Here is a 14,056-nt window from a genome sequence, read left to right as displayed (position 1 = left end):
AAAAGGGAGAGAGACAGACAAACAGTCAGACAGGGAAGAATGCCTGGAAAATGTGAACACAACAAAAATACTCCTGGGAGTGGTAGAAAGGGAGACTCAGAGGGTGAAAAGTGAACACTTTAAAAATTGCAATGAGACCAAAAAAGATTTTAAATACTGCAAGAAAGTTTCCCTCTGCGGTAGGCAGAGCAACGCCTTCCGCTCCCAAAGATGCCCGTGGCCTAATCCCAGAAACTGGAAAGACGCTGGGTGACATGGAAAGGGGAGTTAGGGGGCGGATGGAGTCGAGGTCGTTAAGCAGCTGACCCTGAGATGGGACAGCATCCTGGATCACCCAGGTGGGCCCAGCATAATCCCGGGGCTCCTTACAAGTACAGGGGAGACAGAAAAGGGAGAACCGGAGAGGTGGCAGCCTGAGGACTCAGCCCGGCGTCACTCACTTTAAAGAGGGAAGAAGGGGCCACGAGCCGAGGAGCGCGAGCCGCCTCTGGAAGCTGGAAAAGGCAAGGAAAGGGGTTCTCCTCTAGAGCCTCCAGAAGGGACACAGCCCTGCCAACGCCTGGCTGTTAGCCCCGTGAGACCCAGTCCTGACCTCTATCGTCCAGAACTGTAAGATAATAAATCTGTGCTGTTTTCAAGCATTAAGTTAATTGTAATTTGTTATGCCAGCAACAGAAAACTCATACACCCTCATATGGCTTGCACTGTCAGGCCATCGCGTCCCTGATCCTAGCTAAGGGACTGTGTGACCCTGGAGAGGCCCATGCCCCTTTCTGGGGGTCAGCACTCCCATTTGTACCATAAGCTTTCCCACCTGCTCCCCAGGTCCCTGATCCTAGCTAAGGGACTGTGTGACCCTGGAGAGGCCTATGCCCCTTTCTGGGGGTCAGCACTCCCATCTGTACCATAAGCTTTCCCACCTTGGCTCCCAAGGCCCCATAGTTCAAGCCACTTGAGGGGACACATTTTTGCTTAGTGGCTCTGGCACCTATACTGCTGCTGCGGCCATTGCCATGAGTTGAATTCCCAGGGGAGACCAAAAGCTCTTCTCAATTTCATGGGCATGATTACACTCACGTTGTGAAGGAAGACTGGGCAAAAAGTGTGTGGCTGGAGCTCGCGCAGCCCATGCCCACCTGGGAAGCATAAGTGGAAGCCAGTTCTATCACCAGATGCCCAGCGTGACATGTTTTTAGCTAACGTGCAGAAAATCAAGCATAGCAGGATCTATGTGACTATCAGAGGGCCCAGAGAGTCACTCTGAGGGACTCTCAGACAAATGGCAGGCCAGCATGCCCTGAGAGAGGGCCGTAAGCCCTACAAGTGAGGTCACCCCCAGCTAGACTATCACCTTTCACAAGGTACCATTTGGGAAGCCACCGTGCTTGGAACACCTAGCCCTGGAGACTCGTAAACAAAGAGTCGCTTCTCTCATGCTCTTGCTCCTGCACCTAACATTTTCTGGGCCAGGTATGCGGGGAAGTGACACACAAATGTGTAGAGGGCGGCCCTGCCTGCGACGCAGCGTAATGGGGAAGCAGAGTGAGGCGAGGGTGACAGGACTGCCCAGGCCAGGGCCGGCGTCCAGCGGTTCTGACTGACCGTGAGAGGAACCCAACAAGGGCAGCCCTGCACGCCAGTGACAAATGACAGATGGCCCCAACCAGCTACATCCCCCCAGGAAGGGAGACCAGATGACATATTTTCTAAGCATCTCCCAAGATCAAAGGGCCCAGGAGAGAAACAAAAATCAAAGCAGAAAATGGTCCCCTCGGCAACTGGGTAGATCTAAGGAGTCGGAGTTAGAAGAGCCTTAATACACAGAGATCTCAGCAGGTCACACCCCCCACCTGTCCCCTGTCCCCCAGGACACATGCCCCTGCCCCTAGATGTGACTTCCATGGCCATCCCTGAGCAATTATTACAAGGCTCAGAAAAGGCTCCAAGTAGCCACCTTTCCTCCAGCTTTGTGAGGGCTGAGTGATGGGACGTGCCGTGCTGTCATCTCACTGTCCTCTGTCGTGTGTTAAAAGAATACACATGTACACATCTCTCTCACCTTGAGGAGCCCATGGGATCTGATGCACACTAGGACTCAGGCTCCTGTTTACTTAGTTGAACGAAATAAATGGAGGGAGGAGAATGGGACTGATGGAGGGGAGTTGGGAAGGGCAGGGCCGTGCAGTTAGGTGTAGCAAGTGGAATTGTTTTGGCCCTTCTTTCAAATCAAGGGTGCTGCACTCAGTACGTTGTATCTGCACCACACAGAAATGCCTAGCTGAGGAGATGAGACACGGCCGAAACCTAACCCAGGTTCCCTTCACCCAACAGTGAGCTTCTGGGCCTGCATCCGCCCAGAACTTTGACAGCTTCCTTCAATTCCCTGTGCCCCGGTTTCCTCATCTGTGAACTGAGGATAATAATTGCTGGGGTGGGAAGAGGCTTGTTCTCCACTCCCGGTGTCTTCTGGGAGTTCAGAGGGAGCCATGCTGGTCTCCTGCTGGTGTAAACCTTTAATCTCCTCCCCTCTACTCACTCCAGCCTAAGGGAGTAAATGAGGCTTATCTGACTGGCTATCTGGGGGAACAAAGAAAAGGGGACTGTTAGGCTCAGTTGCACCCCTTCTCCTCTTGGGAGTGAGCTGCTCTTCCAGGGGCTGGCATCTCTCACCATTTGACTATGTCAGGTGACCTGCCCCGGGCCTGAGATGAGGTGGGGCAGTCTGTCGGCTCGGGGCCCACCAGGCCTCATGACTTTCTGTGTCCTCTACTCTGCCATTATCGATCACAGAGATGATATCCATTTTCCTCCAATCTAACTGATACCTCTGTTTTATTAGTCGAGGTGTACAGAACTCAGGAGGAGGAGGAGAATACTATCTAATGAGGACTCAAAAAAAAAAAAATAATACTCCAATGACAATATCCACCCCCATGGATTATTATAAAGAGCAAATGAGAGAATATATACACATGCTCGGCATGGTACCCAGCAAATAAGGAATAAGTGTTAGGTGAAAACCGAGGCCCCCAAAATGTTCGTTTACTGACCAATAGTAAACGTATGTTAAATACCCGTGGTTATACTTCGCCTGGTATTGGGGGAGAGAGCTGTCAAAGCGCTTTGACCTACTACCCTACTTCCTATGAGACAAAGGCCACGCCCCCTTTTCAGGGTTTAATAACTGGTCCAAGGCCACAGCTGGTTTGCCAGGCCAAGTCCTCAGACTCCAGAGCCCATGTGCCACACTTCCCAAGTGCCCTGTAAAGTGTACTTACTCAGTAAAGATCTCTGTATTAAATAACTCTGGAAGTAAGAATCGGCGGCCAGCAAAGCGCATGAGCTGGAAAGACACACTTTATAGTCAGGGACACTGAAGTCCAGAGACAAAGAACCGATCCGGGTCAGCCGGGACAAAGCGAGGACTGAAACCCAGGCCTCCTGATCCTCCAGCCACTCCTCTTCTTCCTCAACCCACCATCACCCCCAGACCACTGCAGCCTCAGAAGGCTCCCAACCTACAGGTTGGAAGAGCTGTTCCCTTTTCCAGGCACACATGTTCTGGCACTGGAGGGCAAAACAAGGCCCTCTGAGTCAAAGTCCAGGCAGCAGATTTTAACGCAGTGTGAAGAAGAATTTCCTAATAGTCAGAACGATGCAGAGTCACGAGAAGGAGGGAGCTCCCCACCCCTGGAGGTGTTGAGGCTGAAGCCAGTCACCGTCTAAAGCCTGTGGAAAGGACTTCTACCCAGGGAGAGAGGCGACACCATCCTTCATGCCTTCACTGGGCTCTGCAGCTAGCTTCCTGGGTTCAAACCCCTGCTCTGCCTCTCACTAGGAATACAAACTTGGTCAAGTAAAGCAACTTCTCAGTGTCCTCACCTGTAAAGTGGGGATAATAACAGCATTCCCATCATAGAACTTTCATGAGGATTAAAAGAGTAAATTTACTTAAAATACTTAGAAGAGTGTTTTGCATAAAATAGGCCAACATCAAAAGCTTATTGATCTTGTTATTACTGTTGTTATTATTAGTAGTAATAGTACTAAATATTGAGTGCCTTCCGTGTACCAAGTACCATTCTAGGTGCAGGGAATATAAAAGTCCCTCCCACTGTGGGGGAGACACATATAAATAAATAAAATGATTTCAAGTAATGACAGATGCTGTGGTGGCAGTAAAAGAGGCAAGAGATGAGGTGGAAGTGAAGTTATTCAAACAAAGCCGCCCTGAGTCCAGACACCTGACTGACAAGGAAGAAACAGACGTGAGATGATTTGGGAGCAGCCAGGGACTGGACGGTTCCCCAGGAAGAGCCATCCCCTGGGCATAGCGCGCTCACCTGAGGGGCAGGGACGGGCTCCCCTGCCTTTTGAATACTCTTTCCAGCCTCTCCTGGGCAGTCCGGGCATTCCCACCAGGCAAGAACTTCGAGGGCGTCCTGCTGGTCTCTGGGCCGCTGTCCATGGCTGGGCTGTCCTCCGAAAGCTCTCTCCACCTGCCGCTCCCCCTCTGGAGCAGCCCTGGGCTCAGCAAGTGAGGAGGGCTGCTCGGAGTGGGTCTGTGCTTTTCTGAGGTGGGCTCGCTGAGCTGGCCCAGGGGACTCCTGGCGCTGGAAGCCAAGCCCTCCCGTGGGGCCGGACAGGCTGGGGTGCGAGTGGAGAGCTCCGGGGCTCTCCGGCTCTCCTCCTCCTCCTCGTGGGGCAGGGTCATGCTACTCAAGGCGGGGGGCCGCCTCAGGGAGCGCCTTCGGAGAGAATCCTGAAAGGGACAAGGACAAAGGCAGTGAGGATCCCTTCCAGGGAGGTGGGAAATACTTTATCTCATTTCAAGCATTTGTCCATGACGTTCCCTCCCCCAGGAGAGTCTGTCCCCACCCCCAAGTCTTCTTAAAGTCCTAGTTACTCTTCGAGGAGACACTCCATGACTACCACTTCTGGAATGAGTTCACTACACCCCACCTGCATGAACCCCAAAAGCGTGCCTCAGCCTTTCTCCCGCTCCCCTGACAGGAGGCAGGTTCCAGCAGCAGGTGAAGCTGTGGCTTCTGGGTCAGACGTGGGTTCTCATTCCTGTGACATCACCAACAAGCTGTGTCCCCGGATGCGAGTTATTGAACTTCTCTGTCCCTCGCTTCCCTCCCCTGTAATATAAGCTGCCCGAGATCCACGATCCGTAATTCCTAAATCCCAAAACCTCTGGAAAAAAAATTATTTTAAAATCCTGTAACAAATTGTTTTTAACTGCTTTGAGATTGCTTGGTCTTTTTTAAAGTGTGAATATTCATATTTAGTTGCAGAAATGTTAGTGTTTTTGTTCATGGGCTGCTACTCCTTAACCCTAGTGCAGGTGATATGTGGTATGTGGTTTATGCACTGTATTTCTTTTCCGAAAAAAACGAAATTATAAATTCCAAAACACGCCTGGCCCACAGGTTTTGGAGGAACTGGGAGCTGTAGTGCTCACATCCCACAGGACTGTGGTCACAGAGGAGACCTTGGGAAGGCACTCACTCAAAGCTAGACCTGTCCCAGGTCCCAAATATCAGCTACTGCTATGCATCTTTGCCCCTGTTCCCACTTACTTATGGCCTTACCCGCTCCTGCCAGGAGTCCAGGAGTGGCAAAGGCCATTCTTCATGCATCTCTGGTGTCTACAGCGCTCCCAGCTCAGTGACCTATACCTAGTAAGCACCAAGATTTGCTTAATTTTTGAAATTCAGGAATTCCAAAGGAATCAACTGACATGTCCTCTCTCACTATCACTGATTAACTGTTGTTACCAATCTAGGGTGGGGGAGTCGGGGAAAGGGACAAAAATACACCCGCTGGGCTTCTCCTGGACCTCTCAGCATTCCCAGAAATAATCCTAGGCCGAATGGTAAAGCCTGTGCTGGAATGAGAACAGCTAATTCTGTAGTGTTCTCTCTTGGTGGAAATTACTAGGCACTAGAAACATCCTCCAAACGCCACCCAGGGCATCCCCCGCCACAGAGCGAGGAACACATTAGTCACTGTTCCTAAGGAGACTCCACCTTTTGCCAAGGGCAGGGAATCCAGCCTCTTACTCATCCTTCATAAACACAGAGCTGATCTAGTAACAGAAAATGATGAAATACCTAGCAAACCTTGCTCTTTTCTCTTGAGCAACCAGTAAGTATGGCCAAAGGACCTTCCAGAAAACCTGGGGAAATTCTACAAAAACCCATCCTTCAATGAGCTTCACAGGACTCAGTTACCCCAGGGGAAAAACACACAAAACGATCACTAAACAGAGAACTTGGCAGGAAAGCAGGTCCAGGCCGTCCCTCCCACAGCCCAGTCATGACGGAGGTCTCCGCTGCATGGACTGTCATGGTAGGACAGGCCCCTGGGGTTCATCAAGTCCACCAGTTATCAAAGGGGGGGTCTGCCAACCTCTAGGGTCTCCAAACCCTTTCAGGGAGCTCGAAACCATTTTCATAATAACAATGCGGATGATTTTCCCTTTTCCGCGGTGCCGACATTTGCAGGGATGACGCAAAAGCACCAATGGGGGCATCTGCTGGTCCTGAGGAGGGATCAAGGCAGTGGCACCAAACCTCAGTGGTGCCCAAGGTTTTCACCCCTTGCAATAAAAGTAAATAAGTGCTAATTTCACTTAATCACGTCCAAGCGGATGCATAAACATTATTAATACTCTTGAATCCTGACCCGCTCTAATGTTCTGTGACAAAATGGGAGGTATATGGAAGCACTCTGCCGGATGCAGAGGGTGACAACTGTCTCGAGGAAAAGTACTAGTCAGATGTCGGAGCTGTGAGCTGAACTTGCTATTTTTTTTTTCGTGGTTATTCAGGTTTGGGTATTTGTCAGGCATTTTCTCAGAAATAAATTGACCTGTCACTTCAAGGGAAATCAATGATGCATTGTTGTCAATGATGAAATAAAGTTTCTAGGTAAAAATTACAATTTGGGGAAACTTGTATCTCCCACTGTGAGTTTGGGTGCCTTTCAATACCTAAAAACTTTTGTGATGAGTTGGGTGGCAACATTAACAAATGTGATTTTTTCATAATGAAATGTGTCAATATTCGGAAGATCTATATAATTTAGTGAGCCAGTATTTTCCAAATAACCAATGTATCATGTTACTAAACCATGCAGTGGTAAAAGATTCATTCCGGCGCAAGCAAGACAGACCTGATAAAGTGACAAAAGTTCATTGGTATGGTTGCAGATTCTACATTAAAAAACTACAATGTGTCTAGTTCGAGTGTAGTATCAAAGAATATCTCGAGTTTTCTGAAAAGACTATTAAAATACTTTTCCTGCTTCCAACTGCATATCTGTATGAGGCCAGATTCTCTTCAACTACTTCTACTAAAGTGCCATAATGCAATAGACTGCAGAAGCAAATATGAGACTTGAACCATCTTCTGCTAAGCCAGACATGAAGGAGATTTGCAAAAATGCAAAACAATGCTACTCATATCACTACTTTTCAGTTTGGAAAAATATAGCGTTTTTAAAAATGTGTTAAATGTAATAGGCTTACTAATGTTATTTTTAATGATTTAACATGTAAGTATTTTTTAATTTCTCAGTTTTAATTTCTAATATAGTAACTATCGACAGACGTAACCCACATAAACTAAAGCTTCTTGAGCTCCTCAATAGTCTTAAGAGTATAAAGAGATCATGACAACTGCCAATGTAGTTTAAACTCTCATCCAGATGGGAATGTCCTCAGCAGATGGGGTACCTGGCCTCCCCTTAACACCTCCAGTCTAGTTCCTTCCAAAATGGCCTGTCCCGCTGCCGAGGCGGCTCTGACTGTGAGCTCCTCCACCCAGCCTCCACCCAGTGGTCCTGCTGGTGCTCTCTGGAGCCACCAAGCAAGTCTACACCACTCGGTCCCACAAAGGGCCACACACCATGCTCTGTGCTCAAACGTGGCAGAGTCCCTGCTCCTTGGGGTTCACAGCCTAAGCTCAAGATGGCGAATAGGGTTCATTTCACTCGCCACTCCAATCCATCCATTGGGAGTAACTGCCAAGATACCTGGGAGGTTCTGAAGTCACATCCACATTCGATAGGAAAATGGGGCACTGAGATCAACTAGCAACGTCTGCCCCAGGCACAGCGTCAGAGGGTGGCATGGAAAGGTTACCCGAAGGCCATATTTTTGCCATCCTGGAATTTCCGCATTCGAAGAAATCTCTTACATTCTGCCTCACATTGCACAAGCCTTACCCTCTCGATTAAACATTCCCAGATCTATCGATTTCCTCCAAACTCTTCACCTTCCTAGTTCTTTTCCTTTAGACATGGTCTAGTTTATGAATGTCCTTCTTCTAGTACAAGACACCTAGGATGGGACATGCTGTCGAGGCGTGGTCGGAACCACACAGAATGAAGCAGACCCTCGCCTTCCCTTAGACACCTGGTCTAACGAACAAGACCACAGCCAAGAGAAATAAAGACATCGTTTGACAATCTCACAAGACGCAGGCAGAGGCAGGGAGAGAGTCGCTTCTGCAAGCAAGGCTTCCTTTAGTGCTGGCATCTCCACAGACAGTCACACCTGCACATGAGCACGTGGGAGCAGAGGGGACCAGCCATGCGCACGGACCACCTCATTTTTGTTTGTTCAGGCTCCCCAATTTGTCTGATGTTATACTTTTTTGAGTTTGGCGTTGATTTCCCTTTGTTGTTTTATGAACTTCTTCTACATTTACTCTCTCATTTGGTTTAGTCTCCCCAGCTAATGGGATCCTACCACAGTCCCTTCTAAGGGACAGAATAAAACGATGTTAAATTTTTAGAATGCTTTTTTTGAAAGCAAAGCAAATGAAACCGTAAGGATTGGGGTTTCTTTTTCCCTTTTAACTATCATGTTTTAAAAAATAAAAAAGATGGTTTGCCTCATTCTCCAAGTTCATCCTCAAGCTGACCTGTGAAAGTGGCTAAACGCTGTCTCCTAGGCGATCTTTTTTCCCTCCTCCTGTTTATTTTTGTTTGTTTATTTATAGTCTGATTTAAAACGATCGGATTCAAGTTGGTTAATTTTAGTTATGTAACAACCTGACATGATGGAGGAAAACGACCTTTAAAGGGATTGTGTCTATGGTTTGATTCACTTGGAAATTTTACTTTCTTATAACTTAAGTGCAATAAAATGGGTTTTTCCATGTTAAAAATAAATAAATAAAATAAAAATAAAAAAGAAGTTCCCTAAACTTGGATGGCTTCCCGCACTCCTGAACCACAACAAGAAAGCTGGGTGGATGTGCTCTCACTCGGGAAAGAAACATAAAACCATGGCACCCACCTGCTGGCATGATGGGTAAGCTGAGGGCAGGGAGGGCCATGAGGCCTGCCTGTGTTCCCACAGGGAGCTGACAGCAGAGCCAGAAAGAAAGCAGGGGCAGGTGTTCTTCCCACCCTGCTACCTGCATCCCCTCACCCTGGGCTGTCTTGTGAGGTACCCCAAAATAAACCCAGGCAGCCGCTTAAGCCCACCCGGTTCTCACACTCCACTCAGAATGACCAGCCCACCTGCGGGGAGCTGGCGGTGGGCCCAGCCATCATGCCTCGGACAATCAGGCCACACTTTGGCCTGACCTTCTCGCCCACCCTCCTTGTGTCCAGGGGAGGCTCTGCCGGCTGGAGCTTGTCCATCTTCTCCCACGTGGGGGCCACAGGGAGACTTTCAGCCGGCACCATCTGCGCAGGCTTACTTTTGTGCGGGGGCCTTCTGGATGATACCAAGTTACCAAGTACATCCCCATCAAGACTGTCGTGTCTGCAAAAAAGGGACAGTTCCATTAAAACGGACTCCCCAGGTGGAATCACTAACAACGATAATAAATTCCACATTCAACATGAGCTCAGAGCAAGCCCTTGGCAACCCTGCGGGGATTTCTATCGTTAAAGGTAAAAAACAGAAAATCCTTTCTTATCAAGGCAGGTCTGGCCTATAAAGCAAGACCAGGAAACAAGAAACAAACTCAAAGTCGATGATCCATGATAGGATTCCTCGAATATCCTCAGATACTTTATATCTGCAAAGACAAAGAGCGTCCCTATTCCAGACCTGCGAGCTGCAGAGCTGCAGAGCGGCACCAGACACGCGGAGCCAGCCTCACCGCGCCTCACCGCTCGCCCCCGAGGGGCGGGAGGAGGCTGCGGTGAGCTCGGCTCTCCAAAGTGCAGTTCGAGTTCAGCAAAATTAGGCAGGGAAATAGAGTCTTTTTCTGCGCTGCTTGGCATCGAAAGGAGAACCAGAGCGAGAAAGAGAGAAAGACGGGGTGTGTGTGTCTATGAGAGAGAAAACAAGAGAGAACGAGGGGGTGAGAGACAGTGGGAGCGGCAGGGAGTGAGAAAGAACAAGCACGGAAAGGAGACAGAGACGCACGCGAAGACTGGGTCACTCGGAGCCAGCACTCCTCCCACCAGGCGGGGGTGTCTCCTACCCCCGGACTCTGGCATGACAGGGCGCTGACACCTGCTCTGCGCCAAGCACTGGGTCACGCGTGAGAGGAGCGGTCACGTGTGCTATGACTGCGCTGATTAGGGCACGTCAGGCAGAAAAAGGGTCTGGAACCAGCCTGGGGAAATGTAGAAGGGCTTCCAGGGAAGGCGGCACCTGAGTCTGAGGGAAGGAGCGGGCAGGAGAAGGCCGCAGGTACCAACCCAAGGCATGGAGCAGGACACGCCTGGGGGCCCGTCTGACCACAGAGAGGGTTTTACAAGTACTCAGAAGGAATCTGGATTTTCTCCTCAAAGCTACCAGGAGAGCGTCTGAAGGCCTTTCAGCAGCAGGCAGCGTGGCCAAACTTGTTTGGTGGAAAGCTCACACTGCCCTAGGTCAAGGGTGGACTTGAGGAGGTCACTAGATGCCTGGGGGCCAGAGGAAGGCCCTTGGGAGTTAGCGAGGGTTTTTTTTTAGGCGGGCAGAGAAAGCAGGAAAGAGTTTACCCTCGTTAAGGACTCAGAGATGCAAATATAACAGGCGAGAAGGAGTCGAGGATGACACCCAAGTCTGTAGCCTGGGCGACTAGGCAGAACTCAGGGGCTTCGACGACTGCATCGCAGTTTTTTATCATTTGGGAAATATTTCACTTCCCAGCCAGACGGTAAATGCCCGTGAAGGAGGAAATGTCTTCTTCACCCGCCTGCATTAACCTCCACATCTTAAGCCTTAAGTGAATTTTTTTAATGGTTCCCATCCTTTGGCAGCTTAACACCCAGACTCTCAGCTCTGGCTCCTCTCAGAAAAGGAAACACTTTTCAACAGAGCTGGAAGAAAACACTCATTCTCAGTGTTTTAAGGTTGTAATCTAGCATGACTGTTTTCCAAATAATAGAGCTTCAGTCAAGAATGCCAATTCATTTTCTTCCTTAGAGTTCTAAAAGGCCTGATTTTTCGGATTCGTCCGTCATTGCAGTATTTGGTTGCCTTTTAAGAAAACGCTAACAAAACAACCTCCTGACAAATCACGAAACTCGAATTAAACATTTTGAATCATAAGCATCCTCCATCACAAAGTGGTCCATTCTCGGGGCCTCCAGAAGAAACTAACAGGCTCCAGGGCAGGGGTTTTGAAAGCACAGAGTGAAGAAGGCGGAACAATGGCCCCCCCGCCAAAGACATCCGCATCCTGACCCCCGGAATCTGTGAATCCGTTACCTCACATGGAAAAGGGGCTTTGCAGATGTGGTTAAGTTAAAGTCCTAGGTTGCCTGGGTGGGCCCAGTGGAATCACAAGGATCTTTATTAGAGGGAGAAAGAGGGTCAGAGTCAGTCGTAGGAGATGCGACGACAGAAGCAGAGGTTGGAGTGATGTGCTCTGAAGATGGTGGAAGCGGCCGCAAGCCAAGGAACGTAGGCGGCCATTAGGAGCTGGAAAAAACAGGAAGCAGATTCTCCCTTCAAAGCCACTAAGCCAATGAGACCGATTCTGGACTTCTGACATCCAGAACTATAAGATAACAAATTCCTGTCACTTTAAGACACCATGATGGTTAAATTTTATGTCACCTGGCTAGGCTATGGTGCCCGGCTGTTTGGTCAAATATTATCCTACATATTGCCATGAAGATTCTTCAGATGTGATTAATAACTACAATCAGTTGACGTAAAGTAAAGGAGGCTGCCGAAGATAATATGGGTGGGCCTCGTTCAGTCAGTTGAAGGCCTTCAGAGCAAAAACTAAGGTTTCCCAGAGAATAAGTAATTCTGCCTCAAGACTGCAATACAGAAATCCTGCCTGGGTCGCCAGCATGCCAGTCTGCCCCACGGATTTCAGACTTGACAGACCCCACAATCACGCAAGCCATCTCCCTCTCTCTCTCTCTCTCTCTCTCTCTCTCTCTCTCTCTCTCTCTCTCTCTCTCTCTCTCTCTCTCTGTCTCTGTCTCTCTCTCTCTCAATTCGTATTGATTCTGTTTCTCCGGAGAACCCTGTCACAGCCACTGAGCTTAATTTGTCACAGCAGCAGTAGGAAACTAATCCATAGTGTAAATGAGAAGAGATACCTGGCTTTGCTCGCTTCTGACAGTGATGTTCTCCATGCTGCCTCATCATCTGCAAGGTCGTAGATATTTACCAGCGTGGTCTCTGAGCACCTCAATGGTAATTTGTTATTTTTCTTTGCATTTGAGAGTGCAGGAATTGGTGCTTCCTGAGTAAAACTCTTAGCAGTGTTTCCGAAGTGATCCAGAAAGTATCTGGTAATGAGTTCAAGGTTTGTTTTTAAAGGATTTTCCTTTGCCTGGCAGTGGAAGAAAAAAATATCATTAATCATATGCATAGCTACAGAGGAAGGGTGGAAAGAGGGCTATTGTAACTCTTCGACAGAGTTTGTCAACTTCTCACTCATTCATACATTCTTTCAGGGGTCACTGAAAGGTGAAGGACTGTGTTTTGACATAGAGATGAAGACAAAAAGAACTAGCATCCATTGCATGAGTCGGGTGATTCAATTTCAATTCAAACTTCTTTTTTTTCTTCTAGGAATAACTTTATAAATTTTTTTTTCCGCTAAAAAAAAAAATTAAGCCTTTGGGGATTGCTAACTCTACAAATTTATAAACATTTGGGACCTGAGTATTCTCTCTGTTTGTGTACTCAGCATGTAACGTTGGACCCTGGGGACTACTGGGACGATGCAGCAACGGGTTATCGCAAAGAGCAGAGAGGCAAGGCAGGCAGTGTTGATTCAGTTTACCCCCCTCTTAAAAAAAAAAAAAAAAAAAAAATTATAAAATGAAACCCCTCAGCAGTCAGTTTGGGAAATAAATGATATCAGTATTTCCCAAACCTGACTGTACCAAATTGGATATTTTTTTAAAATACATATTCCCAGCCCTCACTGTGTCTTACTAAACCAGAACTGCAAAGACTGGAGCCCCGATTTCTTTTAAAATTCCCCTAAGTAATCTGGATGGGCACAGTCATGCAAGCAGTGAGCCACAGGCTGGCCTCAAGGACTAGGCCGTGTAACTGTGTCGTCCCCGGCTCGCCTGCCTGCAAACGCCTTGGGAAGTGTGGCCAGACGTGGGGGTTCAGTGAGACGTGGGGGTTCAGTGAGCCTGCCACCAGAGCGGTAACGCACCTGACCAAGAGCCTCGCACAGAGAGGATCTGGGGTTCCTCCAGTCCTTCCCCCTTCTTATTCCCGTGATCTACACAGCAGAACTCTGAGATCAAGACCACAGCCAATGGCTTATGACCAGATTCCACAGATTCATCAGGCATCAGGCAGTCCAAATCAAGGGATGGTTTTATATATATATATAACCATATATATATTTTAGTAAAGGACCCCAAAAATATTTTGTCTAAGTCTAAATGAAACTTACAAGGAAGAGAGTCAGGGGAAAGATGTTATAAAATTTATTTCGGCCTCCTTCCTTTTTCAATTTAAGAGGCTTAAGGCCCTGGATTACCTGAATTATATTGAATTATGGTTTTTCATATTACTTTGCTTATAATAGACAATGCTGCTGTAGGATTCTAGACACCGTTTCTCAAAACCTCAGTTTTACACAGGCATTTTTATCTATCGTAG

At 48.2% G+C, this 14,056-nt stretch overlaps 1 protein-coding gene across 10 annotated transcripts in view; it reads right to left on the bottom strand.

Moving 5' to 3' along the window:
- MINDY4 (MINDY lysine 48 deubiquitinase 4) overlaps window positions 1–14,056 on the bottom strand; it is a 102,458-nt gene that overhangs the window by 79,351 nt on the left and 9,051 nt on the right. For 8 of the 10 annotated variants that reach the window (XM_025046845.1, XM_015589496.2, XM_025046846.1 and 5 more), the window contains exons 3-5: window positions 12,523–12,758; window positions 9,541–9,787; window positions 4,344–4,762 (exon numbers count right to left, since the gene is read on the bottom strand). In XM_025046845.1, coding sequence (XP_024902613.1) covers window positions 4,344–4,762; window positions 9,541–9,787; window positions 12,523–12,758 — 902 coding nt within the window. Of the gene's footprint in view, window positions 1–4,343; window positions 4,763–5,597; window positions 6,654–9,540; window positions 9,788–12,522; window positions 12,759–14,056 lie in introns of those variants that run through there. The other 2 variants (XM_015589497.2, XM_015589502.2) reach the window with 2 other exon arrangements.

Source organism: Pteropus alecto, unplaced genomic scaffold (genome assembly GCF_000325575.1).
Source record: "Pteropus alecto unplaced genomic scaffold, ASM32557v1 scaffold21, whole genome shotgun sequence".
Taxonomy (NCBI): domain Eukaryota; kingdom Metazoa; phylum Chordata; class Mammalia; order Chiroptera; family Pteropodidae; genus Pteropus; species Pteropus alecto.
Note: the sequence above shows the minus strand (reverse complement) of the source record. Positions and strands in the feature narration are given on the sequence as shown.